Raw genomic sequence first — 25,556 nt, 5'->3', positions numbered from 1 at the left:
TGGTTGTACTGCGATTTTTTTATTTAAATATTAGCCTATATTATTTCATTTTTATTTATTTATTATTATTTATTTATTTATTTATTTATTTTTGAGAAAGATAACTTTCATTGTTAGAATGAAATTGTTAGAATAGCTGTTTATTCGTATTCAGATCTTAAAGGCTTTCTTGCCCAGAATACACGTGTTATTTACATGTGCGTCAAATATAGGCTGATTTACATTACGTGCGAGAACCATGCACGTTATCAAAACGTTAATTTCTCACTGTATAACCATACATCATGTATTATATATTTATCGCGTAAATATACTGTTTATATATATATATATATATATATATATATATATATATATATATATATATATATATAGGCCTATATATTATACAACTGTATAACAATAACATTATAACTGTTTAACATTATATATGTACATAACAGCAGAGCCACCAAATGTAATTAGATTGTTTCTTTTTTTTTTTCATGGTCACCAAAACAAAGTAATCTCTTTTAATTCCCTAAAATCACTGTAATGTTATCCACATTCTCTCTAGTGGTGTTTAATCTTCTCAGCAACAGAAATACAGCAGGGTCACCAAATATGACAAGGCTATTTTTATGGTAAAATAATTATGATACTCCTTATATTTTACCCAAAATCTTTTTTTTTCTCTCTTTCTTCAAATTGACTCGTGTTTAATCCCCTCAGCTTTGCACTGTAACAACTGTTTTTTGAAATAAAAATGAAGAGTAACAGAAATACAGCAGGGTCACCAAATATGAAAACGCTAATCAAATGATAAAGTAATGTCCACTTATTATTAACTGTGATAAAAAAATAAATAAATAAATAAAAAACTTTAATACATGTTTGTTTGCTTTTGGTTAAATATAGGCTAATGATTGTAACCTCTGAAGCTGCTCACGCAGAAGCAGTTTATACTGATATTTCTGATAGCAATTTAATAATAACCGCTGAAGCTTTCATATCGGTATATGTCATACTTTATCTGTTATGAATTTATTACACGACAAAAAAAAAAAAAAAAAAAAAAACAGCAACTCAGTTGTGGAGCGCAACAAAACTCAGATCAGATCTTTTATCACCCCGAGCTCCTCACCTCACTGATGACGAATAAATAGAACGAAAAGAATGCCGTTACGTCATATGACAGAATTCCTCAGAGTGACAAACAAACGAGTACAGTGAACAGTGACTTAATGACTTTAGCAACTTGTTTTGCTTCTCAAAAAGCAGATAATATGTCAACTGTGTTTTTTACTCGAGATAATTTGATCATGCCTGTATTTGTCAACAATAATTATCAGAGTGAAACGACGGCTTCTCCAACACCTCGTACCATGACGAGAAGCCCAACAGGTGAGATGAGAGTTTACAAAAAATTGTGTATTACCACCTATTGTTTAATAAAAAACTATAACAATAATAATAATACATCGCCATATAACGCCACTTACCGACAAATATTCAACCTCTCCTGGTTGTAATTGTTTCGTGTATTTATATTGTGTATTTTCTGACTTTGTGATTGAGCTGGCTTTAAGGTTTTTTCTCTCCACTCAACAGAAATTGTGCCTCGCTAACGTTACTGACAAAAACATTCTAATATTACTTTAATCTAAACTCTGTGTAGACCTACACAGTAATCTTCTTAGTTGTTGATGGTGTGGAGGAATATTTGTTATATTGGAGCAAACTGAGTGAGAATACTATATTTAAGTCTTTTATTTGTTTAAGCAGGGATAAATTAATACAATCGAGGTAAAATTGGTTTAATATTCACACATTCAAATTTTCTCCTTAAGTGAAGTTTATTCATAAACTAATTTCGAGAGGATCACGTGCTTATGATTTATCACGTCCAGTCTCGTATTTGCTAATCACTAATCCTCCAATCACATGAGCCCTAAGGCACCATAAATAGCCTCAGTTTTCAGTTCACTTTATCTTCGTTTGGAAGAAACCCCCCTCCTCCCCTAGTCTCCTCCTTTACCTGCGATTGGGCGGCACGGCGGTCCAGTGGTTAGCACTGTGAACCACACAGCAAGAATACTGCCGGTCCTAGTTCTATAGGACCGGTGAGTGTTTCTGTGGGGAGTTTGTATGTCCTTCCTGTGTCCGCGTGGGTTTTCCCCGGGTTCTCCGGTTTCCTCCCACCATCCAAAGACATTCAACATACATAACAATCAAGCTTGTCTAATTCCTTACGTTCCCTTAGCTACAGCAGCAGGGGAGTTCTGAGATCCACCGAGCTCGGGCTCCCTTCTTGCTCTGCCAACGGGAGGAAGCCCCGGGCTCGAGGAGCCCTTGAGCTCGGGGCTCTCTCCCGGGACAGCATGCCAAATAAGCTTTGTAAATCATCAGCTAAGTGTGAACTCTTGAAAAATATAATAACAAAGAAATATTGTTTCAAAGTCTAAATGGAGAAATCATATTAACAGCCAATGTCTATCATTGTACAACATTGTTTACAGTCAATTAATTAGTTGTAATTTTGATTTGAAGTCTTACTTACATGTGACTTCCTAATATTTAAATTAGCATGTTAAACAACATAGAAACCCAAATATAAACCCAACTTTACCTTCATAATAATAAATGTCTATAGCTCTGTTTCTGTATCTGAAGTGCTGGAGCAAAACTTCTCTTTTCATTTGGATTTCTAAGACTGATTGTTAAATGTTTAAAGTCATAATTTACTCACAGATTTCTTAACTGAAGATGCAGAGCGAGAGAAATTGATTAATTTGAGTTTGACGATTGCTAAGGGAAAGCTGCAAAAATCTGGATTTAGTTTCATTCGTTTTTTTTGTGGTGGAGAAGTTGTGCTTGATTGAAGAATGTTGATGTAGATGTAGCACCCACTGACAAAGAAATTAAAGGCTCCATAAGTTTGATTAAACATTGTGATGGTGATTGTTAAATAGCTCAAACTATAACTATAATAAAATATTCCATAACTCAGAATATTCACTCAAAAATGAGTTAATATAATAGTTTGCATTTCGTGTGAGCAGGAGTGAAATGTTTATTTTTGCAAAATAGTTGCTTATAGGATTTTTCCTAATGTCTAAAATGGATGACTTACCGACTATTTGTCAGGTTGTATTTGTCATTTTACGTCAGACAAATGATTTGCAATTCCACGTAATTAATTGTAATTTTTAAACATTTTCTATTATAATTGTACATTTATTGTTGATGTTTCTTTTGTGTGAGTGTCTTTTATATGTCTAATTTTCAGCAGTTTGTCTATTTTAAACCTGTGGTTAAAGAGTTTTCTTATATTTCCCTGTTCATTTCCTTTACTTTAGAAAACCCTGAGAAAGGGAGGAAAGGGAAAAGAGTCTCTGCTTTCTTTAAGAGAGTATGGAAGGCTGCAAAGCGCCCTTTCCTTAGCTGTGACCGGAGCAGAGTGGTTCCTTTTAAACCACAGTCAGAAAACGACAATTTCGAGCACCTGCCTGTTCCAGGTCCCTCCAGGATCGTCGCAGGACATGCAGACCCTGAGCCGGTGTGGCTGCCAGGCCAGGTCTGTGAAGATCCTCAGTCGTTCAGTGTTCCTGGCCCCTCCAAGATCAAGCAAACAGGAGATGTGCCGAATGCAGATCGAGCCCGTCCTGAGTCCTCAACGGCCCTCACAGGTCATGTTGACCCTGAGCAGATGCGTCTGCCAGTCCAAGCCTGCGACAGTCTCGAGTCGTTGGCTGTTCCAGGACCATCCAGGATCAAGTCAACGACTATCGCAGATCATGTTGACCCTGAGCAGATGCGTCCGCCAGTCCAGGTCTGTGAAGATTGTCAGCTGTTGAGTGTTCCGGGTCCCACCAGGATCAAGCAAACAGGAGATGTGTCAAATGCAGATCCGGCCCGTCCTGAGTCCTCAACGGCCCTCACAGGTCATGTTGACCCTGAGCAGATGCGTCTGCCAGTCCAAGCCTGCGACAGTCTCGAGTCGTTGGCTGTTCCAGGACCATCCAGGATCAAGTCAACGACTATCGCAGATCATGTTGACCCTGAGCAGATGCGTCCGCCAGTCCAGGTCTGTGAAGATCCTCAGCCGTTGAGTGTTCCGGGCCCCTCCAGGATCAAGCAAACAGGACATGTGCCAAATGCAGATCCGGCCCGTCCTGAGTCCTTAACGGCCCTCACAGGTCATGTTGACACTGAGCAGATACGTCCGCCAGTCCAGGTCTGCAACAGTCTCGAGTCGTTAGCTGTTCCAGGACCATCCAGGTTCAAGACAACGACCATCGCAGATCATGTTGAACCTGAGCAGATGCGTCCGCCAGTCCAGGTCTGTGAAGATCCTCAGCTGTTGAGTGTTCCGGGCCCCTCCAATATTAAGAAAACGACGGATGCAGATTCGGTCAGTCCTGAGTCGCCTTCGTCTGTTCAAGACCCCTCTAAAATTGATGGGACTGATGGTGAGTCATCCTGAATTTGGTTCATTTTATTTCTTCCATCTGTTATTTTTACGCTTTGTTGTTTTTAGTTTATAAATCAGACAGTGACATGTGTTGTACTGTTGGTTGTGTATTAATTAATACAGTGCTAAACATATATAAGTACACCCCCACAAATCTCTCATTTAAATTCATATTTTCTATAGGATGCTTTACAATATTAGATTGTGCATGTACATTAGATTAGTCAGTACTAAAGCAAAATCGGGAGTTTATCTAACAAAATAACTTACAATAATGGTTAAAAAATGTGTAGCCCAAATGTATATGTTAGGGGAAAATATTAAATTTCATTTTCAAAATAAGCAAAAATCAAAGAGAAGCAAAAATCTAGAAAATTTTATTGAAATGTTGTAGTTTGTAATTTGTTTGTTGCACTGTTTTGCACAGATTTAATTGTATTATGTTTCCATTTCTAAAAATGTTCTGTGACTAAAGTATTATTTTAATAAATAAATCTGTTTATTAAATACATTTTGTTCAAATGCATCAATATATATTACTATATATTACCCATATTCACTGACAAATGGATACAAATCTTCATTTTCAAAATGGGGTGTACAACATATCTGAATATGCTGAGCACTGTAGCTGCAGCTCTGTCCATGGAGATGTTTCTGTTTGTTTTCTTCATTTTAGAAAAACCCAAGAAAGGAAGGAAAGGGAAAAGAGTCTCTGCTTTCTTTAAGAGAGTATGGAAGGCTGCAAAGCTCCCTTTCCTGCATTTTACGCCACAGCCTGAGCTCGAGCCCGACCCAGACCTTGAGTCAGTATGTCTGCCAGGCCAGCTTTCTGAGGAGGCTTCTGGGCTCACTCGTGGTAAGTCATCATTCTGTAATTCATAAATAATAAAATATTATTAATCAATTTACTCTTGCAGTTCTGATAGAAGTTACTGCTTTTAGATCATTGCATTAGATCCAGATTTAAAGGACGGGAGTCTTTTATTTGATCCGTTTCATACCAGACAATCCAAGTAAATCTCCCTGCTTTTTTCTGTTTTTCAGGATTTGATCTGTCTCAGTTTGAAGTCGGAGACATGATTGGAGATGGAACTTTTGGCGAGGTGTATGTGGCATCTCACAAACGCAGTAAAAGTGTAAAGGTAGAGAACAATTTTTAAAAAATTCTATGAACATTTTCCTCCTGATTATTAAATGTAAATAATTTATTAGCTTTAATTTAATTTGTCGTTGTTTTTCCACAGGTTGCCCTAAAGTGTATGGTGAAGAGTCAAGAGGACCGTTATCTGGACGTTGTAAGTTGAATAATTCACAAAACAGTGAAAATGTGCTGAGCATTTACTCCTCTTTCACTTGTCCCGTACCTGTCTGGACCACTTTAAACTGAACTCAAAAGCAGATATGTTGGAAACAGGTAGCCACTGACTTCTATTGTAGAAAAGTAAATGCTTATGCCAATGCTTATGTAACGGAGGCCAGCTAGTAAGTGCTGTGCAGGTAAACCTCACTCCTCTGACCTCTAAAGGTGCTCTAGCGACAGATGCTAGAGGCCATGGTCTTTAGCCTTCTTCGTAGAGCAACCGACTCCCATGCGGAAGGTCGCCAGTTCGATACCAGCTCAGAGCCGATTGGGTGACGTAGGACTGGCGGGGTTACATTGGTGCCGTGACACGGATAGGAGTGAGGTTTAGGGGGGTGAGTGTAACAGATGCAGCTAGTAAGTGCTGTACAGATAAACCTCACTCCTCTGACCTCTAAAGGTGCTCTAGCCACAGATGCTAGAAGCCATGGTTTTTAGCCTCCTTGGTAGAGCAACGGACTCCCATGCGGAAGGTTGCCAGTTCGATACCAGCTCGGAGCAGGTTGGTTGGCGTAGGTTACACTTACTTGTTTTCAACATTCTTTAAAATACCTTCTTTTGTGTTCAGCAGAAGAAATAAACCCAGAGACAAGTTTTGAACACATGAATGTCTGGCTGTTGTAATTAATTAAAATTCATTTAACATTAATGGAGATTAAAATGATCTTTAATTCATATCCAGGCCCCTTGTAAAGCAGTCTGCTTTCATTTCTACACAAAGCTGGAAATCATTGAAATCATGTAGCGTGACTTTTACAGCAAGGGATGTGCTTGATTTATTAGAGTGTCTATGAGTCATTCAATAGTGCTAAAGAAAGCTTGTGCTGTTGTGTGCATGTGCTCAGCCTCAGAGACGGACAGAACACACTCGTGTAGACTCCTCTTTTAGCTTAAACTGCATGACTGAATGCTCAAATACAAGTAAAAATGAGTCAAAACATGGAGCTTAGTGATTATTCGCATAGTAAAGTTTGTGTTTCTGTACTTTTGTGCCATTCTTCTTTGGTAATATCTTTGAAATCTGTTTTCTTTTCTAGGATGGTCATTCCACACCTGTGCTTGCAGAAGTGGCAATGATGCTTAGGTTGATGAATGCGCCGCGATGTCCAAACATCATCAGATTACACGACTGGGTTGAGCTTGAGAACAACTTTGTTCTCATTCTGGAGTACGCAGAGTCATGCCAGACCTTGCATCAGTACATCAGAGACACAGTGGACATTGAAGAAAACCAAGCACGGCGGTTAATGCGGCAGTTGATCCGAGCTGTAATGTTCTGCGCTGAGCGTGGAGTTTTCCATGGTGATATACACACGGCGAACATCCTGGTGACTCAACCCCGATTAGAGCTCAAATTGATCGACTTTGGTTGTGCTCAGCCAATAACCCACAAGCCTTTTAATAGAAGTGACTATCGAGGTGAGTTGGCATGTTGTGTAGTTTCTTTGGTCTCAGTATTGTCGTGTGAAATGACTGAATTCTTGAAATGTCTCTCTTACAGGAGCTGGAAATTGCATGCCACCTGAGGCTTTAAGGTGTCGTGTATTCCATGCTAACCCCGCATACGTCTGGACACTTGGCATCACGCTGTATGAAATAATGCATGGACGATTGGCCTTTAATAACAGACAGTCAATCATGTTTGGCTCCATTCAGATACACCCCAGGTTATCCACAGGTAAGCAGACACCTCTGAACAATCTCAGCCTCAGTGACAGAATAAAATAGTCAGTCATAAGTAAAATGGATTAAATATAATGTTTACAGGACCTGTACACTGCAAAAAAATGCTTTTTCTTCTTAGATTTTTTTTGTCTTGTTTCTAGTCTAAATATCTGAAAATTCCTAAATCAAGAAGAATTTTCTAGACAAGCAAAACATATTGTTTTGTTTTGAGAAATAATATGCCAATAATAAGTAAGTTTTTCCTTAAAACAAGCAAAATAATCTGCAAATGGGGCAAGCAAAATGATCTTACGTCAAAAGAAAAAACGAGATTAATTTGCTTACCCCATGGCAGATTATTTAGCTTGTTTTAAGGAAAAACTAACTTAATATTAGCATATTATTTCTCAAAACGAGACAATATGTTTTGCTTGTCTAGAAAATGACTCTTGATATAAGAAATGTTAGCTATTTAGACTAGAAACAAGACAAAAAATCTAAGCAAGAAAAGAATTTTTTGCAGTGTAGATATTAAAGTCACTTAATTATGGATGTTTTGTAACATTTGATGTAGTAAAATTCAAACACGTTCATGAATCTTGAGTATGCAGACATATTTCACACTCTCTGTGACACTTTTCAGCATGCGTGGACCTGATTTCCCAGTGTTTGATCCGTAATCCAGTGAAACGGCTACAGTTACATCAGGTTGAAGAGCACTGCTGGTTCAATCCAACGACCCCAAATCCTGTGAAGCAGTTAGGCAAGAGGAGGTAGAGGAACACAGTGAGTTTTATTTGACAGCCCTTCATATTACTGCTTGAATAACTTTGTGTTCTTTCTGATTGTTTTTCTTCATTTTAGAAAAAACTAAAGAAGCGAGGAGGAGGAGAGCACCATTTCCAGACATTTCACAAGACTGTTAAAGTTGATAATTACTCCCTCATGTCATTCCAAACCCCTAAGACCTTACTTTTCTTCAGTGTCAGTTCATGACGTGTGTTGATGAGAGCTCTGTCCTGCACTGTATGTGTGTCGCACTGCTGATGTTTACCTCGGATGTTCCCATGCTTTGTTTAAATCAGAGGAAGTCGAGCAGGCCTCTGGGTTAAACATCAGCAGTGCGCAGGATTAAGAACACACTGGACCCTGGGGCTATAGCAAATCCAAGGGCCCCCCTTTTATATTTTTACCTCTCCAAAAATAAATAAATAAATATATATATATATATATATATATATATATATATATATATATATATATATATATATATATATATATATATATATATATATATATATATATATATAGTTGTTGTTATTATTATTGTTATTATTATTAATAATTTACTAATTAATATTATTATCTTATTTTCCATCATTTGATTTATGATTGATTATTATATTTTTTTTTCTATTTTATTAAAATATGCCTGCAATTATACAAAACTAAGTAATGACATAATATAAACTTTAAAGTTCAAACAAACTGCAAAAATCAGCATAACAAAAAAAAAACATTTGCATTACTTCCTAAATTAGTGCTTTATAATAAATACTTTAAGGTTTACCTTTAAAGGTTCTTTAGAACTTTAGCTGACCATAAATCTCTAATGATATAATATCTTTAATATCCATGCCTCTAATATCCAAAATTGTGGTCTTCTGACTTACAGAAGGCATCCTTATTTTATTTATTTATTTATTTATTTATGTATTTATTGCATCAGATATATTGTCTAATGAAAGCCAGCGCCAATATTATTGGGGGAACGTTAACATTTATAAAAAAAAAGTTTGCTTTCTAACTGGTTCAGTTAGACTTACTGTAAAGCATAACTGAGTGTATTTACTTGAGATACAGTAGAGAGTTCGCAACGATGGATATTTTGATAACTGCTCATGTAGGCTGTTTGATTTGTTTGTGCATTGTGTCGTTTATATTGTGTTATGTAAGGATTATGCGGGCACACGCAGGTTTGAGTCCAGCTGTAACCGCAGCGCGGCTGAGACAGCACTTTAATTATGAGTCCATTCAGCTTGATTCCGCCTACCCAGCTTCTGTTACAAGTATATCAATGATGAAGACTGTTAAGATTTTATTTTTTGTCCTAAGACGAGCTTGGTTAGCCTATCTTTGACTGGTCGGTTCTCGTGGTATAGTGCCGAAATAAAGAACTATGGAAAAATTTCTCGAAAAATTGGGACATCTGATCACCCTTATGGGTGACTAAAACAGGGCTATTCAATTTTCTGATTGTGCTAGAGCCACTCTGAGCCCCAGTTTAGCACCGGCGTCACTGATTTTTGAACAGCAATGAACCGAAAGGAATACTTGACTTTATTGACTAGAAAAAGCATAACGCAAAGAGGCGTTTTCCAGCGTCATAGCTCAAATTAATTCTTCCGCCAATCAAGGGCCCCCTTCTTCCGTGGGCCTGGGGCTTCAGCCACACCTAGACCTTATGTTATTCTGGCCCTGGGGTGTGTCACACATACAGTGCACTGTGCTCTTATGAACGTGCGGTTTGAGGGTCAGAGAGCTCTCAGATTTCAACTAAAATGTTTTCATTTGTGTTCAATATGAAGTAAACTTAAATATGAACTAAGGACATGAGGTGAGTAATTAATGACGATAACGGTGCCTAGACTGCAGCTCTGCACAAGAAGTTTGGCCAGAGGAGAAATGGTCGTGCCCAACTGAGCCTGGTTTCTCTCGAGGTTTTTTTCCTTCACTTTAGTCAATTGGTGAAGTTTTGTTCCTCGCCACTGTCGCCGCTGGCTTGCTCGGTTTGGGACTTGTGGAGCTGCACATAGATGGATTTGCTCTTCAGTGTTTGGACTTTCAGCAGTGAAAATTAAACCACACTGAACTGAACTTCAACTCTGAAAACTGGACTGACACAGTTTTAATTTACTTCTAAGCTGCTTTGACACAATCCACATTGTAAAAGTGCTATAGAAATGAAGATGAATTGAACTGAAATAATGCTAAAACTCCATTAGTAATATAGAAGTCCAGCACTAATAGAAGTAATAATAGAAGTCCAGTGCTGTCAGTTTTCTCCTCTAGAGTGTCATCAAAGATCTGCTCAACTATTTTCTTCCTCACAAATGAATCTGGTGTTCTGTCAAAAGAGAGAGGGGTTGTTTTATAACTAAGCGTTCACAATTGTTTTGTAAAGAATTGCTTTTATATATTATTAATAATTTAAATAAAATCATGTAAATCAAACTGAAGCTCTGATCGTCATTTCCGTGACTTTTCTAAATGACTTCTTCCTCAATTAATGAGATAGTTCTCCCTAAACTGTTTACTCAATTGCTTCCAAACCTATGAGTTTCTTTCTTCTGTTGAACACTACAGAAGATACTTTAAAGAAATCTGAGAATCTGTAACCACTGACATCCATAGTAGAAAAACAAATACAGTGGAAGTCAATAGTTACAGGTGTCCAGCATTTTTCAAAATACCTTCTTTTGTGTAAAACAGAAGAAACTTATAGTAAGGGCTGAGTAAAAGATGACAGAATATACATTATTGGGTGAAGGAGTCTCTTTACCAAATCAGTAGTGCCATATACTATAGTTACTATGATTTAACATACATTTGTGGAGCCTGTTTAGCCAAATGTTTGTTCTTAACGTCTGTCAATTGGTGGAGTTTCACTTTCACTTGCATATCTGACTATCTTGGTAGGGGTTTCTGGAACACTAGAAAAAAAGCTATAGAAAAAAAGATGAGCTAAAATTGAATTCATTAAATTCATTCATTCATTCGTTTTCTTTTCGGCTTAGTCCCTTAATTGATCTGGGGTTGCCACAGCGGAATCACCTGCCAACCTATCCAGCACATGTTTTACGCAGTAAATGCCCTTCCAGCTGCAATCCATCACTGGTAAACATCCATACACACTCTCACACAGACACACACACATACAATACGGACAATTTAGCTTATCCAGTTCTCCTAAAGCGCATGTCTTTGGACTGTGGGGGAAATCGGAGCACCCGGAGGAACCCCAATCAAACACGGGGAGTACATGCAAACTCCACACAGAAGCGCCAACTGACACAGTCGAGGCTCAAACCAGAAACAATTATCAATGCACACTCCACTTTCCCTTTTGGTTTTATTTATTTATTTATGGAGAAAAATAGCATCCGTTGTTAACATTTAAAAAACTATTACAAAAACTAGCTTTGCAACATAAATGAGCCATTGTTTTATGCCTATTAAAGATGGATGTAGCATAAATAACCTTTGTGGTGCATGCATGAATGTACACTTTGTAAAGCAAATATAAAATATATAAGCATAAAAAATAGCCTTTACAAATATGAAATATACAATAATATAAAATATATGCATAATGAAGTTTATGACAGGCGTTGTTTTTCTCATTCTTCATAACTCTAAAAGATAGCGCATCGTTTTTCTTGTTTGAGTGTTTGTTTTGCGGGGTGTTTAGGTCTGATAGTTATGTTTCCTGCAAGTCTTAAGGTCATAAAAGCTTGTGTTTTATCAAAGATACAATATAAGCTTGCTGTCAAAATTAAAGTCCAACAGAAACAGCACGTTTTCTGCTTGCAATCTAATCGTAACCACATGTATTTATGCATGCACTTGATTTTAAAGTTACCCCATCAGTAGGGATATAAGTTGCACAACATTTACTAGATTTACTTGCTTAATCTTGTTTTGTTGATTGGGATTTATTCAAATAAGATCTGACCGAATTTTGTGAGATTTTACATGTAAAAAACATGTGAGTCAAAGTTTCCTCATTTTCCTGAACAAAAGTATCTGCAATATCAGTAATTTTTGAGATAAATGCATTGGCCGGGTATTTTTGTAGAATTTTAAAATGGATTTCCTTTGCTTTGTTTGGGATTACATATTTATATGGGAGAAGCTATGTTCTTTTCCAATCAATATCTTCCTATTAATGCTGACCAATATGATTTCCCTCTTGGAGCAATTTGATTTTTAATAACGTGAAATGGACAATCCGCTTGTTAAGTGTGACGTCACGCGAAGCGGCTTCCGGGTCCAAGCGCTCTATTCAAATGTATGGGGAGACTTAAGTGTTAATTATAAACGTTTACAAAGCGATTTAATACTTTCGAAAATATCGATCGCAATTTTAATGTCCATGCCTAATATCCGATGGCCCGAAAGTCATTCATTTTTTTTATAAATTGTTAAAATTTTGGTATTTTTGATGCAGCAAGCCCAGAGATTGTTGTGTACACTATGACTTTATATAAAATTAACTTTAATGTGTGATATGAATTGAAAGTGATCATAAACAAATAATTTCTCAACTCAAATGAGTGGCGGCTTGGACCCGGTGGTAACAGTATTACATACGTCACCAACACGTCATCACTTAAGCGGATACTATAAAAGCGTCACCTCAAGCGACAGAACATCACGCTCCAAACAATTTACCAGCTGTTTTATCGTGGAGCGTCCTGCTAAGGTTAGTCATGCCTACTTGGGTGTCTAATTTAAGTTTGGCTTGTTATAATTATGAAAGGATTATATACATGTTTGATTTCAGATTATAAGCAGTTGTGGCGATGGCTGATGGCTGCAGACCATGTGTTTTTATTTTGGTTGTTTTACTGCTGCTGCCCTCAGCCATCATGGCGTACAGGCCAGTGCTTATTGTTCACGGGCTGTTTGGTGGACCTGTACAGATGACACCGTTGGTGAACTTAATTAAAGAGGTAAGGAATGTAATGTATGTATTTTGTTTCACGCATGTTATCGTTTATACGGTCACTTGTATTGGTTGTTGTTGTTTCACGTGCAGTACTTTCAAATCTAAGGATGGTAACTCACTGCTTACACGGAAATGTATGGAAGCTCTTTCCCGCTAATGAAAAAAAATTATAAAGATTGTGACGATGCAATTGTAACTCTATATTTCAGAATTCTGACTGTTAAAGTCGTAATCTTTGTTTTATTCAGTGGTGGGATTTTTTTTAAGTGTCTTTTAGTTCATTGGGAAGAGGATAGTACTATTTAGTTGCAGTCTAATTTTAAAAGATAATGAGTTTAGCAGAAATATATTTTTGTTGTGGTTCCTAACTCACAAAATTGCTCTATCAAAATGTGTAGAACAACTCTTATGCAACGTTATTTTAAACCATGGGTGACCAAATTTCATATAAAGGGCCAAAAACCAAATATTGTTGAAGTTGTGTTCCTAAATTGCAAACTCAGTGTCACACCCCTGTTCAGATTATGGTTCATTACTGCCTCAAGTGCTATATGAACTGCACCTGTGCCCACAGTTTGCCTTTTTCTGGCTGCACATGGCTAGACTGTGCAGAGGATCAAATTTTGTGTGTGTGTGTGCGCGCACTTGACCATAAAACGACAGACAGACACCACTGGCTTCAAGCTAGCTACCTAACCCCCCCCCCCCACCCCCCCAACTCCGGTTTCATATACAATTATAAGCCGAAGGCAAGTAAACCAAACTATATTACATTTTAAAGTTGCCATGGGTAATTTCCTAATTTATTTTAATATTTTAAAAATGTAGAAAACTGCACATTGTATAAACTAATGCTGTACAACGTTTAAAATGATAACTTGCAATAAAATAAAAGTAGAGTTTAATGCTGAATCTGCCCTTGCCTTAATTTCTTCACCAGTCTCTGCATTGTTCTCTATCCATCAGGTATGTACATTTTAAGCTAAATCTGACTTATTTACCATATTTAATTGAAACATGCACTTCGCTTTTAGCAATAAAACAAACAAAAGATTACATTTATATTTGAAAAGACTGTCTAAATAGTCTCCATCATTCTCCCTCTCTTCTCAGATGGGATGGTGGGCCAAATCAAAGGTTACTCTGGGCCTACTTTGGCCCGCGGGCTGTAATTTGAGCATCTGTGCTTTTAAACAAAAGTAGCTTTTGATCCCATCAGTAGGGATATAAGTTGCACAACATTTACTAGATTTACTTAATCTTGTTTATTTTAAATACATCTGACCATGACCTTGGTAATGTTAACTGCAAGCTGTTATTGTCCTTTATTTTTGCAGTAAATATTGAACTGCGTTTTATATACATTTCAGTTCCATCAAAAGTGATCAAACAATGCAAAATGTTAATTTTCTTATTTTTAGATTTTTATTATTATTGGCAATATGCATTAATTTTGTGAAACACTGAAAACTAAGCAAAAAATAAGGGTTTTTCTATTATCAGTGGGACATAAATAATGGTGTTACTGTCATCCCCACAGGAACTCCTGTCATTTGAACCTGATTTACTTTAAAAAAAAAAAAAAAAAAGTGATTATTTAACTAAACCTGTAGATCGATCATTAGTGACATGAAAAAGAGAAACATTACTTGTAAATAGGAAATAAAAACAATTTACTCTTTGCACAAACTGAAATTTGAACCAGTAATCACATGAGAGTCCTGAAATCAGCTGATTTTGGCAGCTTCATCAAGGGTTGCATGCTGAAGGTGCTGTTTTACCCTGGAAAGCAAGTGTTGTCAGGGCTTTGAGTAAATTTGATTTGTTGCGTTGTCAGGGGTGCCTGCTGGATTTTATTTCAAGGTATTCTAATGATATACATTTTGATGGTAAGATAACCATTTAAATGATGGCTGTCATTTCTTTCAGTATTCCAGCTTTAAATAACGAATGCATAAAGTGAAATAAAAACGAATATGAACCAACACATAGCAAGATATAAAGGAGTCTTATATTTAGCAAAATGCTTTTTTTTTTTTTTTTTTTTTTTTAATTGACTTTATAATTAAACCTATTGACAAATTCCTGCTTGACATTTTAGAAAATATTTTGTGTAGCTAGTAGGTACCCAGTATGTATTAAAGATCACAGAGAACAAAAAACAAAGTTACATGGCCCCTTTATATTATTATTAGTAATTATGGATAGTCAGAACAAAGGTTTAAATGCTAAAACGGCTTGCCATACACGCGCGTCTATCATCCGCCCTCTGCAGTAACGGCTTACGGTCAGCTTACGTCATGTGTGATTTTGCGGCCGCCAATACATCATTATATGAAGACAGAATGATATTTTATGGTGAATTGTACCTTATAAATACAGTATGACCCTTTCAACACCATTAGAAGGTATCCATGTCGCTGTGCAAAGTATGTAAATCACTGTGAAGACTTTAAAACTTCGGCTATGTTTGACCCAGTATGCGTGTCAAAGCGGCCGAGTCTAAAGCAATGACTGTACAACTGAAATCTTGCCAGACGTCTGATTTTGAGAGGATGGGCCATACTTTATTTCAGCTCCACTCATCTTGGTCCGCTAACATTACTGCTGCTGCAATCTGAACTCGCGTGCGACAGCAGGTGGAACGTAGCTCACGTGCAAACAGCTCAACTAATAAGAGAAAACGGACGTCATATCGTAATCAAATCGTCATAACGCCACGATGCATATCGAGACCTTTTTGCATCGCAATAAATCGTACAACGATAAATTGTTACACCCCATATATATATACGTGTGTGTGTTTAAAACAATATCGACATTTTAAGAATCCAAAGTTATTTTCATTTATTCCTTTTGCCTTGTCTATTGGTGCATATATAGGCTATAATTTAACGCTCACAACAGTACCTTGGACAGCTACAGTGCCACTAAAGCTATCAAACAATAGTCCAAAAAAATTTAGGAAAGATTAGACCTTCTCCGGTGACGGCCGACTACAACACACTGTAACCGTCCTTCAGGTGGTATAGCCGGCAATAAATTACAAAACAAGCTGTTTGGGCTTTGAAAAGTGCAATTATTTCTCTCCCAGATCAGTGTGTTTTTGTGCTACCAAAATAGAGCGTTGGATAATTCCCATTCAGTCAGTCGAAGTAAAGGTCTCTTCATAGGATGTCAATTAAATTAATCAAGCTCTAGCCACGACTAAAATATTAGGCTATTTTATTATTCTAGGATTTTAGACGATGGGTTGGTAATTATATTATAGATTGTTAATTATATTCAAGTCAATGAAATGACATAATAAAATATGTTGGTAAGAATGTGGTGGGCTAGTGAAAAGTAGCTGTAGTGCATACTGTTTAATAATCAATTTTAAATTGTCAAATTAAAAAGCAGCGTTAATTCCTGCCCTTTCATGGTATTTACGCACGATGCATACCACCGTTAGGCTGCAGGCGCCACTGACTTTCGCCCTACATTTTAGTTAAAATACCCCAAGAAATGGTAGTTTCAAGTTCACTAAATATACCACAGTTCTTCCTTCATCTAAAATAAAACTCAAACTTCTCCTGTTCAGTCTCATCCAGGTACGAGTGTGACTGCAGTATCTCTGTATGACTACACGGACAGTGTGAAGCCAATGTGGGATCAGGTGGAAGGCTTTAAAAAGGTTCTCCAACCCATCATTGAGAGTACTGGAGATGGTGTCCATCTTATCTGCTACTCGCAAGGTAAAGTTGCCAATGATCTAATACAATAAGTTTTCAGATGATAGTCATCTTGGGACTTGTTTTCCTACATATTGGGGTCATTCCTACTTCTACCTTGGAGGTTGAAAGGTTTGTGCAATGATGTGAGGACAATCACCCTCCATCTATAAGTTGCATTACTGATGATGGTCACTGGTTCCTGACTGGGTTAGTTGGCATTTCTGTGTGCAGTTTGCATCTTCTCCCTGTGTTGGTGTGGTTTTCCTTCAGGTGCTCCAGTTTGCCCCACAGTCCAAAGACATGCGGTATACTGTAGGTGAATTGAATAAAATAAATTGGCTGTAGTGTGTGCAAATGAGTGTATGGCTGTTTCCCAGTACTGGGTTGCAGCTGGAAGGGCATCCGCTGTGTAAAACATGCTGAAAAAGTTGGCAGTTCATTCCGCTGTGGTGATCCCTGATTGATAAAGGGACTGAGCCAATAGAAAATGAATGTAAGCTCTGTGGATTCAACACTATTTTTATTTTTATGTGAAGGGCATTTGTTGTTAGATACCAGGTACTGATGATGTTTCATCAGAGTGTGTTGGATTGCATTTCATGATTTTGTCAAGTGTGACTCGATTATGAATTAACATCCATGTTGATCCTGGAACATAATTTTTGTTCAATGTAATCCATACCTACTCCCCACCCATAAACCAACCACAACTGTAAATCATTCCCAAAGTCAGAGGGAAATAGTAGTTGATTTAACAATCCATGTAGAAGGGCATAAACCTAACCGCATGACTAAACTGAACAAAAATGGTTAACTACCTTAAAGACGAGACAGCCGCCTGCGGCTAAAAATATGTATTCTTAAATGTTTAATAACTTTTGATCTGCTGATCTGAACCGTACAATTTAAAGATTGGCATAAAGAAGAATCGCATTACATTACACGGATTTTCGCAGGCTCTGGAATCAGTGTGGTTACGTTATCAAATTGACAACACTGATTTGTCAAAGGAGCGCTCGTGGCTTGTGTCTCCGGACAAACCAGACATGGTACATTGATGGACTGTCCCTCCTCCATGCCCAGATTGGTTCAAACTTGCTCACTCTCAACCAATAAGCATAGGTTTCGCTTTCTGGATCAACAATCAGCTTTTTGAACAACCCGGGACGAGAGAGAGGCTGTACATTTACGCACAGCTAAATAAAACGCAAAAAAAAACAAAGTTTTGCATGAAGTAATTCTCATAAGTACTTTTGCATGACAAAGTGACACAGCAAAGACGAAGTGCTGGTCTTGCTGTTTTCAAAGGACGCAAATGACTGTGTGGCTGTTTGTCTGCAACCCAAAAATTGAGAAGCAGTAGGGTCAACACCATATGCTGGCACATAAAACCATAAAAAAGATGGTCCATATTGAATCTAGTTTATGTAACTATTTATAGTATAGTAAATATTTATATAAATTTTTTTACTGAGGATTTGCACCATGTTTATTAGGACTTTGACACTTCTTTTTATTTGTTCATTGTAAGTGCTGTTTATGGTAACTGAAAATATATATAGTATTTGTAAAGTAAAATTTGCTTCAGTGTTCTGTTATTTTGTAACACTTTTTTCTGTTTAGTTCATTCCCAGAACTTTTGGGCAAATGCTTTCATTAAATGCATTTTTTCCCCATTGAAAAACGCCTTGGAATAACATTGAAATAAATTGCTATAACTTGCTAAGGGAATGGTGGATGTAGACAATTTATTTTAGAAGTATAAAACATAATAACATGCATTTCTAAAAAAAAAAAAAAAAAAAAAAAAAAAAAACTTCATAAGGTTTTGTTTGTAACCACTAGAAAATGCCACTTTTTTTTTTTTTTTTTTTTTTTTTTTTTTTTTTTTTAATAAACCGTTTCTGGAATATTTTTTCTCAGTTCATATGTTTTTTGGACCAAAGAATCTTTAGAATGAATCTTTTAAATGATACAGATTGAACCTTCAGGTTCTCCTGTTTAAAATTTTATATATGACACTTGAGGCTGACTGCTAAAATAAAACTGCTTTTTTTAAAAAAATAATAAGAGGCCCATTAGGTGCCCACAAAATACCTCTAGGTCTTTTAAGAGTTAAAGGTTCACAAAACCCTTGTACTTTTTTTTTTTTTTTTTGAGAATTAACAAATTTGTGTGTGAGAATCAGTTAGGACAATGTTAGCACCTGTTAGCTTTAATTGTGGGGAAAACTAGATAATTGAGCTTTTGTCAGCTAATTTCAGCTACCGGGTTTAAAATGATTTTTGGGGCGGGATCGGCAACGTCGTGCAAAGATGACGCGTCGGTTTCTTATTCATAGCGGAATTTTCTTATCCTATTTTCTTATCCTTTCTTATCCTTTTTCTTAATAATTGAGCCGGCTCAATTATTCATGACTGCACGTGCTTTCCGAAGGAGAGACAAAGACCTGCCAGTGCCAAGCTCAGCTGTGAGATCCTACCTTGATGACTGGGTGAAATCAGGGCTGCCAACTTTTGGCTTTAGCATAGAGTGAGAATTAATGCCCTGCCCCTATGCCCACAAGCCCTGCCCACACCAAACCATTATCCAATTTTTCTATTCTAAATAAATTAAGTCAATGCTAAATGTTACTGCAAAAATGTAAAGATTGAAGTGATATGCTAAGATCATTTTAAGAATTATTATTATTATTTTTTTTTTTTGCATAAATATATTAATTTCATTACAATGAAATTCTGTAGACAATTCTATAAAACATTTTATGTTCTATATAATAATATCGTCATGCTGCTGTGTTTGCCTAAATCCTCCAGATTACCGGCAGGGCTAATGGTTAGTGCAGCATGTCTCTGCCCTGTCTATTTTGAGTCTGCATTCAGACCTGGGGATTGAGGGAGAAGTCCTCGTTTAGCGTTTATATAAACCCGATTATCTTTACAATTTTGTTTGTGTATATGAAATAACCAACAACAAATGTAATGGGGCATTAAATTACTTTTCTTTGCATTTTAACTTCGTAAACTAAACTATCTCACGGTTTGAACTGTGGTCAGTTAGCTCACAAAATGACACTCTCCTCCTTCTCACCTGCTGGCCATGCCAACTCGTGCCCTTTGCTTGCGGAGCTCCACGACCATCATCATGCATCTTTTGAAAAAAGTCTGAGGTAGGCCTGAACAGAAAGTGGGGGCGTCAGACCCTTTAATTCTGACTGTCTGATTAGAATGCTGTTCCAGGATCAATAGATGTTAATTCAGGAAGCTGTCCTACTTAATGAAATCAGGTTGGTGAGGAGCTTGGATTAGAGCCACTGCTCCTCCACATCGAAAGGCCTCGGGGAAGACCCAGGACCTGCTTGAGGGACTGTCTCTCATCTGGCCTGGGAATGCCTCTGGATCCCCTCGGAGGAGCTGGAGAGTGTTTGGGGAGATGGAAGTCTGGGGTTCTGTCTTAAGACTGCTGCCCCTGCGACTCTGCCCCAGAAAAGCCGATTATAAATGAATGAATTTCTATTTTTGCTGCACACTCACTGGTACACGATTAAATGTAGAACCAATAAAACGGAGCTGAAACTCCTCCAGACCTCAGTTTACTTGTCATATAATTTGTGTAACAGGTGGTTTGATATGTCGAGGAGTTCTTGCTACTCTTCCTCAACACAATGCTCACTCTGTGATATTCCTGTCTTCACCGCTAGCTGGCCAGTATGGAGGTCAGTGACGTTCACAGCACAATATTTATTCTCATTCAAGAAACAAGACCTTGTACACATGCATAAGTGCTTTCTCCATGTTCTTGCAGTTACAAGGGCCATCAGCGGTGTGTTCCCTAAACTGCCTAAGTCCTCACTGCACAATGTTTGTTATACTGAACTTGGACAAAAAACCTCCTTCTGCAGCTACTGGAATGGTAAGATGTGCTACTTTCATGCATCAGCGTAACCTCCGGCTCTGTCTGTGACTCATTACGTTTCATCTGCTGCTGCTTGCACTGTAGATCCACATCATAGAGAGAAATACTTGAATTCCAGTGTCTTTCTGGCCCCGCTGAATGGAGAAGTTGAACATGTCAACTCAACAGGTAACTAAGCTATTAATTTGCCTAAAATTATTCTGTTATTCATCAATTGCTCATGTCTTTCCAATGCCCTGATACCTTATCTTTAGAACACTTTGTATTTTACTTATGTATTTATTTGTTTCTGTTTATTTAAAAACTATATATTTAATAAATTTATTTGATTTATATTTAATTTTAATTATTTTATTTTCATTCAATCGCTATCCAAACGATTTATGCAACCAAATATCTTTTAGTTGAAGTCAGAGAGCTCTCTCATCCGCCATACATGCAGCAATGATCTGGAGATGTTCCAGAAAGTCCAGAAACTTGGGTTTCATCTTTAATATCTTAATTTGTGTTCTGAAGATGAATGACGGTCTCAGGAGAATTGTAATGACATAATAGTGAGTTAATAATTTTGGGATGAACGGACCCATTAAAGACATGGCTGTTTAACTGGTGTTTATGTGCTGCTCAGATGTCTGTGTGTGTGCTCTTTCAGTTCTCTATACTTGACTTGTACTGTTTGCTTCTGTTTTCCTGCAGAGTGGCGAAACAATTTTCTGCGCATAAAAACCATGGTGTTGATTGGCGGACCAAATGATGGTGTTATCTTACCGTGGCAATCAAGGTCTCCACAAAAGCTCCCAAAATTAACCCGAGCCTTGTTCACACATTTAACCTGCATTTCTTAATCCCAGCCCAGCACAATTTCCCCCCTCCCACATCAGTTTTTAATTGCAATTCTACAAGTTCCCTGCAAAGCAAACTCCACAGGGCTCGAAAATAACCTTTTTGCTTTGTAGCACCGGTGTTCTTAACCTTAAAAATTTAGGCGTATCAGCCAAAATTTAGTCGCACCCACCAATTATGAGCACCGTTACTACAAGTTTTATACAAACATTGTATTTGAAATCAACACTAATCAAACTAACAAGCAAAAAAAAATAAATAAATAATACATATATGCAAGCGTGAGGAAAATATCTCAACGAAATCCTGTTATCACAAGAAAATACATTTTTATAACAGAATTGAGTGACCAAAGCATACACGGAGCGCTCACCGGCCCTGCACGCACTGCTTGAATGAATCTGTTAACTGTATAACTGTGCTGTTCTCAAGTACAGTCTGATATTGCACTGATGCTTTTGACACATACTGTACTTTATTTGCATACATGTTAATAGCAATAGCGATGTTAGTTTACTCCGTGTAAGCCCGTTTATGATTGTGTACGTGGTGTTAAATTTGACATATCTGCCACTTGCACAGCGGAGAGCTTCTGGCGACTATATGAAGGATTAAACAGAAGCTCTCGTGCTAGATGTGGCGAACGGATACCTGAAAACTCCATCCCACAGACTTTTCATAGCAGACTTTAAGCCAATGGAAGTCTTATACTCTTGGAAAAGTGTAGATGGTGGATTAATATTCAGCACATGATAACTAGTAAGATGTCATTACTTGTAACTAGATGGTTTCTAAAACTAAATCTGTCAGCGTTATCTTCATTCTCATCTTCAGCCCTTTACAATTTTTCGCAGTAGTAGCTCTGTCATCCGAAGCCAGAAGGCGCTGAGTGATTGACAGCTGATATTAACCAATCGTTCACGTTCAGTGCTAGAGCAGTGGTGGGTCAATAAGAAAAGCGCGAAGGCGGGGCAAGCTTTATGAACTTGGATTTGTTTACTGCAGCAAGTTGACATGACAACTGTTTTAAACCATTCCTGAGCACTGCGTTTCACGTTCCAAGTGCAAACAAAGAGCTTAGAGATGCATTCTGCGTGAATGTCTCCCGAATCCGCGCATGTGCTAAACATTTTGCAGTAAAAACTGGTTGCACACAACAATTTTAAGCACGCAGAAAATTTCGAGCCCTGTCCACAGGAAAGTCCACCATGAATTTGAATGGTGTTTTATTCAAATGGCATTTAGTGGATGAGCTTTTGCCTCTCAAGGGTTGCTAACTGTTGGCTGTAAAAATCTAAAACTGTATTTTAAGTGCAATAATTAAATGACACTAACAGCAATTGTTGCATTTGAAATTGTCCTGACAATCAGCTAAGGTTTGCCACTCGACTGTATTGTGTGCTCCTAAGGCACAGGTGTCCACTCCAGTTTTTGGAGGGCCACAGCTCTGCACAATTAGTTTGATCAGGTGTGTTTAACTAGGGTTGGAACTAAACTGAGTCCCTCAGTTTTGTTTAAAACCTTCAAGTAAAGCTGCAGTCACACTACAGTTTGAGCTTGTGAAATTCTGTTGTACAACGCTGCAAAAAAAAGGGCGGAATCTTCATCTTTAGCTATCAGGTTCTGAACACCTTTATTTCTCTCCTCACAGTATGTTCGGGTCTTTTGACAGTGATGGAAAGGTGATTGATATGGAAAATCAGGATGTGAGTGAATGCATTTTACTCTTTTTCAGTATTTTGTAATATTACTTTATTTAAAATACATCCATATTGTTCTTCAGTTTATTTAACAATGCACGTTTAGTTTGTACTTCCTTAATTTTTGCTGGTGCTGTTTGGTTATGCTAACCGTTTTTCACCTTCTCCCCAGTTTTATGTAAGGGATACTTTTGGCCTGAAAACACTGAAATCCCAAAGTGCCGTGTGGAAGTGTATCGTTCCTGGTGTTAAACACAATTTCTGGCCCTCAGACCCCAGGGTCTTCCAGAACTGCATAGAAAAGTGGCTCACGTAATCACAATCCTGTACGTCAATTCTCAAACTCAATTCCTGGAGGGCCGCAGCTCTGCAAGGTTTAGCTCCAACCATCCCCAACCCACTTCTGCTTTTCAGATCAGCTGTTTTATTAGGGTTGGAGCTGTGCCGAGCTGACACCCTCCAGGAATTAAGACTTGCTGTATGCTTGAAGTAATGTGTCTAGATTTGTACTCCTTTTTAACACAAATAAATAAACTATATTTTTTGTTATTTGAGTATTTTATTTGTTAAGTAAATATTTGAGTAAAATCTGGTTAAAGTTGTCATGTCACTGTCTAGCAAAGCTATAGATAGATAGCCCTCCATGTTACTGACTCAAAGTACTATGTCCAGGGAATTTCAGTTCACTTAAAGTTCAAGATGAGGTACATCCCAATAACGTTCAAATTGAAAATGTCTATCAGTTAGTAATAAAAGACACTTGGGGTGCTTTCACACCTACACTTGTTTCGCAACGTATCTCGTTTGCCCATTTAGCGCGGTTCGTTTGGCATATGTGAACAGGGCAATCGCGCTCTCCTGTAAGCTGTTTTAATGCAAGTGGTGCTCGCTGCAGAGCTATTTGGGCAGAGCTGAGCTCCAGCGAGGGGGAGCATGAGCTTGAGCTCCATCTTTTTTGCACTTCTACGAGTGATGTCACTGGGGGTAGGGTTAGGGGTGGGGTTGGTGTACGCATTAAAACAGCTTACAGGAGGAGGAGCGAGAGCTCATGCTCCCCCTCGCTGGAGCTCATGCTCCCCCTCGCTGGAGCTCATGCTCCCCCTCGCTGGAGCTCATGCTCCCCCTCGCTGGAGCTCATGCTCCCCCTCGCTGGAGCTCATGCTCCCCCTCGCTGGAGCTCATGCTCCCCCTCGCTGGAGCTCATGCTCTGCTCAAATGGCTCTTAATGCGTACACCACCCCTATCCCTACCCCCAGTGACATCACTCGTAGACGAAGTGCAAAAAAATGTGGAGCTCAAGCTCCCCCTCGCTGGAGCTCAGCTCGCCCAAATGGCTCTGCAGCGAGCACCACTTGAAGTAGTTGCTCCGAGGTCGCTTGAGTGAGGTGGTATCGGCTCGATTGAAACGAACCCTGGAGCTGTTCGATTGCAGTGAGAAAGCGATTCGATCCGAGCGCTGTTGTATCACAGTGTTTTATGGGTATGTAATAGGCTTACGGCTATATGAAGAGAGAATTATGAGTAGGGCGGGAAGTTTTGCGAGTCTCCGGATGCCTGCAAACGAGTGATGATCTCCCGGTAATCTTGCGTCTCCCTCCCGGTCCTCGAATAGGCATCGTCGCGCACCCTTCTCACCCCTCCCCACCCCGTCTTTCCTCAGACATGTCGCGCGTGCACCCTGTCAATCACCACCAAACCACCAACTCTCCTGACAGCTGAGCGGGACGCTGCAAAATAAACCCTGACACTCTGACCAATGTGAGGAGAGTTTACTCGAACGTGACTTGTTTTAGCTCTTTTGGTCCGATTAGAAACTTTGCAGTGTGAAAGCGAACCGCTCCAAGAGCAAAGAGCAACAACGTAACAATTGTAATCTGTTTCGGAGCAACTGAATCGATTCACAGGTGTGAAAGCACCCTAAGACATAATACCGGGTCTCAGATATAAGGATAGTGCTATTCAGAGTGGAAGTGACTTTATATGAATCTATTGCATACTATAATTCAACTCGCATTTTCACTGAACAATTAACCACACAGATTGTCCAGCGATCTTCAAATGCAATATATGGGTTAACAGTTTTTGTAAACTTAATACTACCACATGAATTTTGGTGTTGTGTAACTATTTCGAGGTAAACTAATAAAACAAACACTAAATCAATCGCATC

At 38.1% G+C, this 25,556-nt stretch overlaps 3 protein-coding genes across 8 annotated transcripts in view; 2 read left to right on the top strand and 1 right to left on the bottom strand.

The window, feature by feature from the left end:
- The window catches only part of LOC141377888 (uncharacterized), a 111,390-nt gene that overhangs the window by 54,235 nt on the left and 31,599 nt on the right, over positions 1-25,556 (bottom strand). The gene's annotated exons all lie outside the window — the stretch shown is intronic.
- Positions 491-8,680, top strand: LOC103908855 (uncharacterized). 4 transcript variants are annotated; one of them, XM_087284443.1, is made up of 10 exons: positions 491-1,383; positions 3,339-3,811; positions 4,067-4,451; positions 5,133-5,312; positions 5,501-5,598; positions 5,701-5,751; positions 6,854-7,235; positions 7,318-7,494; positions 8,125-8,254; positions 8,346-8,680. In XM_087284443.1, the coding sequence occupies exons 1-10, from the start codon at positions 1,224-1,226 to the stop codon at positions 8,353-8,355; spliced, it is 2,046 nt and encodes a 681-aa protein (XP_087140569.1). In that variant the 5' UTR covers positions 491-1,223; the 3' UTR covers positions 8,356-8,680. The 4 variants fall into 4 exon arrangements, with proteins under 4 accessions (XP_087140569.1, XP_087140567.1, XP_087140568.1 ...); XM_087284444.1 differs by having other exon boundaries at positions 1,182-1,383; positions 8,125-8,267; XM_087284441.1 differs by having other exon boundaries at positions 3,339-4,451.
- Positions 12,915-23,943, top strand: ppt2a.4 (palmitoyl-protein thioesterase 2a, tandem duplicate 4). Of its 3 annotated transcripts, none has more exons than XR_015508445.1 (9): positions 12,915-12,966; positions 13,048-13,216; positions 16,796-16,949; positions 20,548-20,643; positions 20,733-20,840; positions 20,928-21,011; positions 21,540-22,313; positions 23,307-23,392; positions 23,559-23,935. XR_015508445.1 is itself a non-coding variant. In NM_212909.1 (9 exon segments), coding segments are annotated over 8 exon segments (876 nt in total). In that variant the 5' UTR covers positions 12,941-12,966; positions 13,048-13,066; the 3' UTR covers positions 23,703-23,943.

Source organism: Danio rerio, chromosome 15, assembly GCF_052040795.2.
Source record: "Danio rerio strain M-AB ecotype USA chromosome 15, GRCz13ab, whole genome shotgun sequence".
NCBI classification, from domain to species: Eukaryota; Metazoa; Chordata; class Actinopteri; order Cypriniformes; family Danionidae; genus Danio; species Danio rerio.
Note: the sequence above shows the minus strand (reverse complement) of the source record. Positions and strands in the feature narration are given on the sequence as shown.

Excerpts from the sequence above, each read along its gene's own strand:
- LOC103908855 (XM_087284441.1), top strand. The coding sequence starts at position 1,224 with ATGACTTTAGCAACTTGTTTTGCTTCTCAAAAAGCAGATAATATGTCA. Across the intron at positions 1,384-3,338 it reads CATGACGAGAAGCCCAACAG|AAAACCCTGAGAAAGGGAGG; the intron begins GTGAGATGAGAG and ends CCTTTACTTTAG. Across the intron at positions 5,599-5,700 it reads AACGCAGTAAAAGTGTAAAG|GTTGCCCTAAAGTGTATGGT; the intron begins GTAGAGAACAAT and ends GTTTTTCCACAG.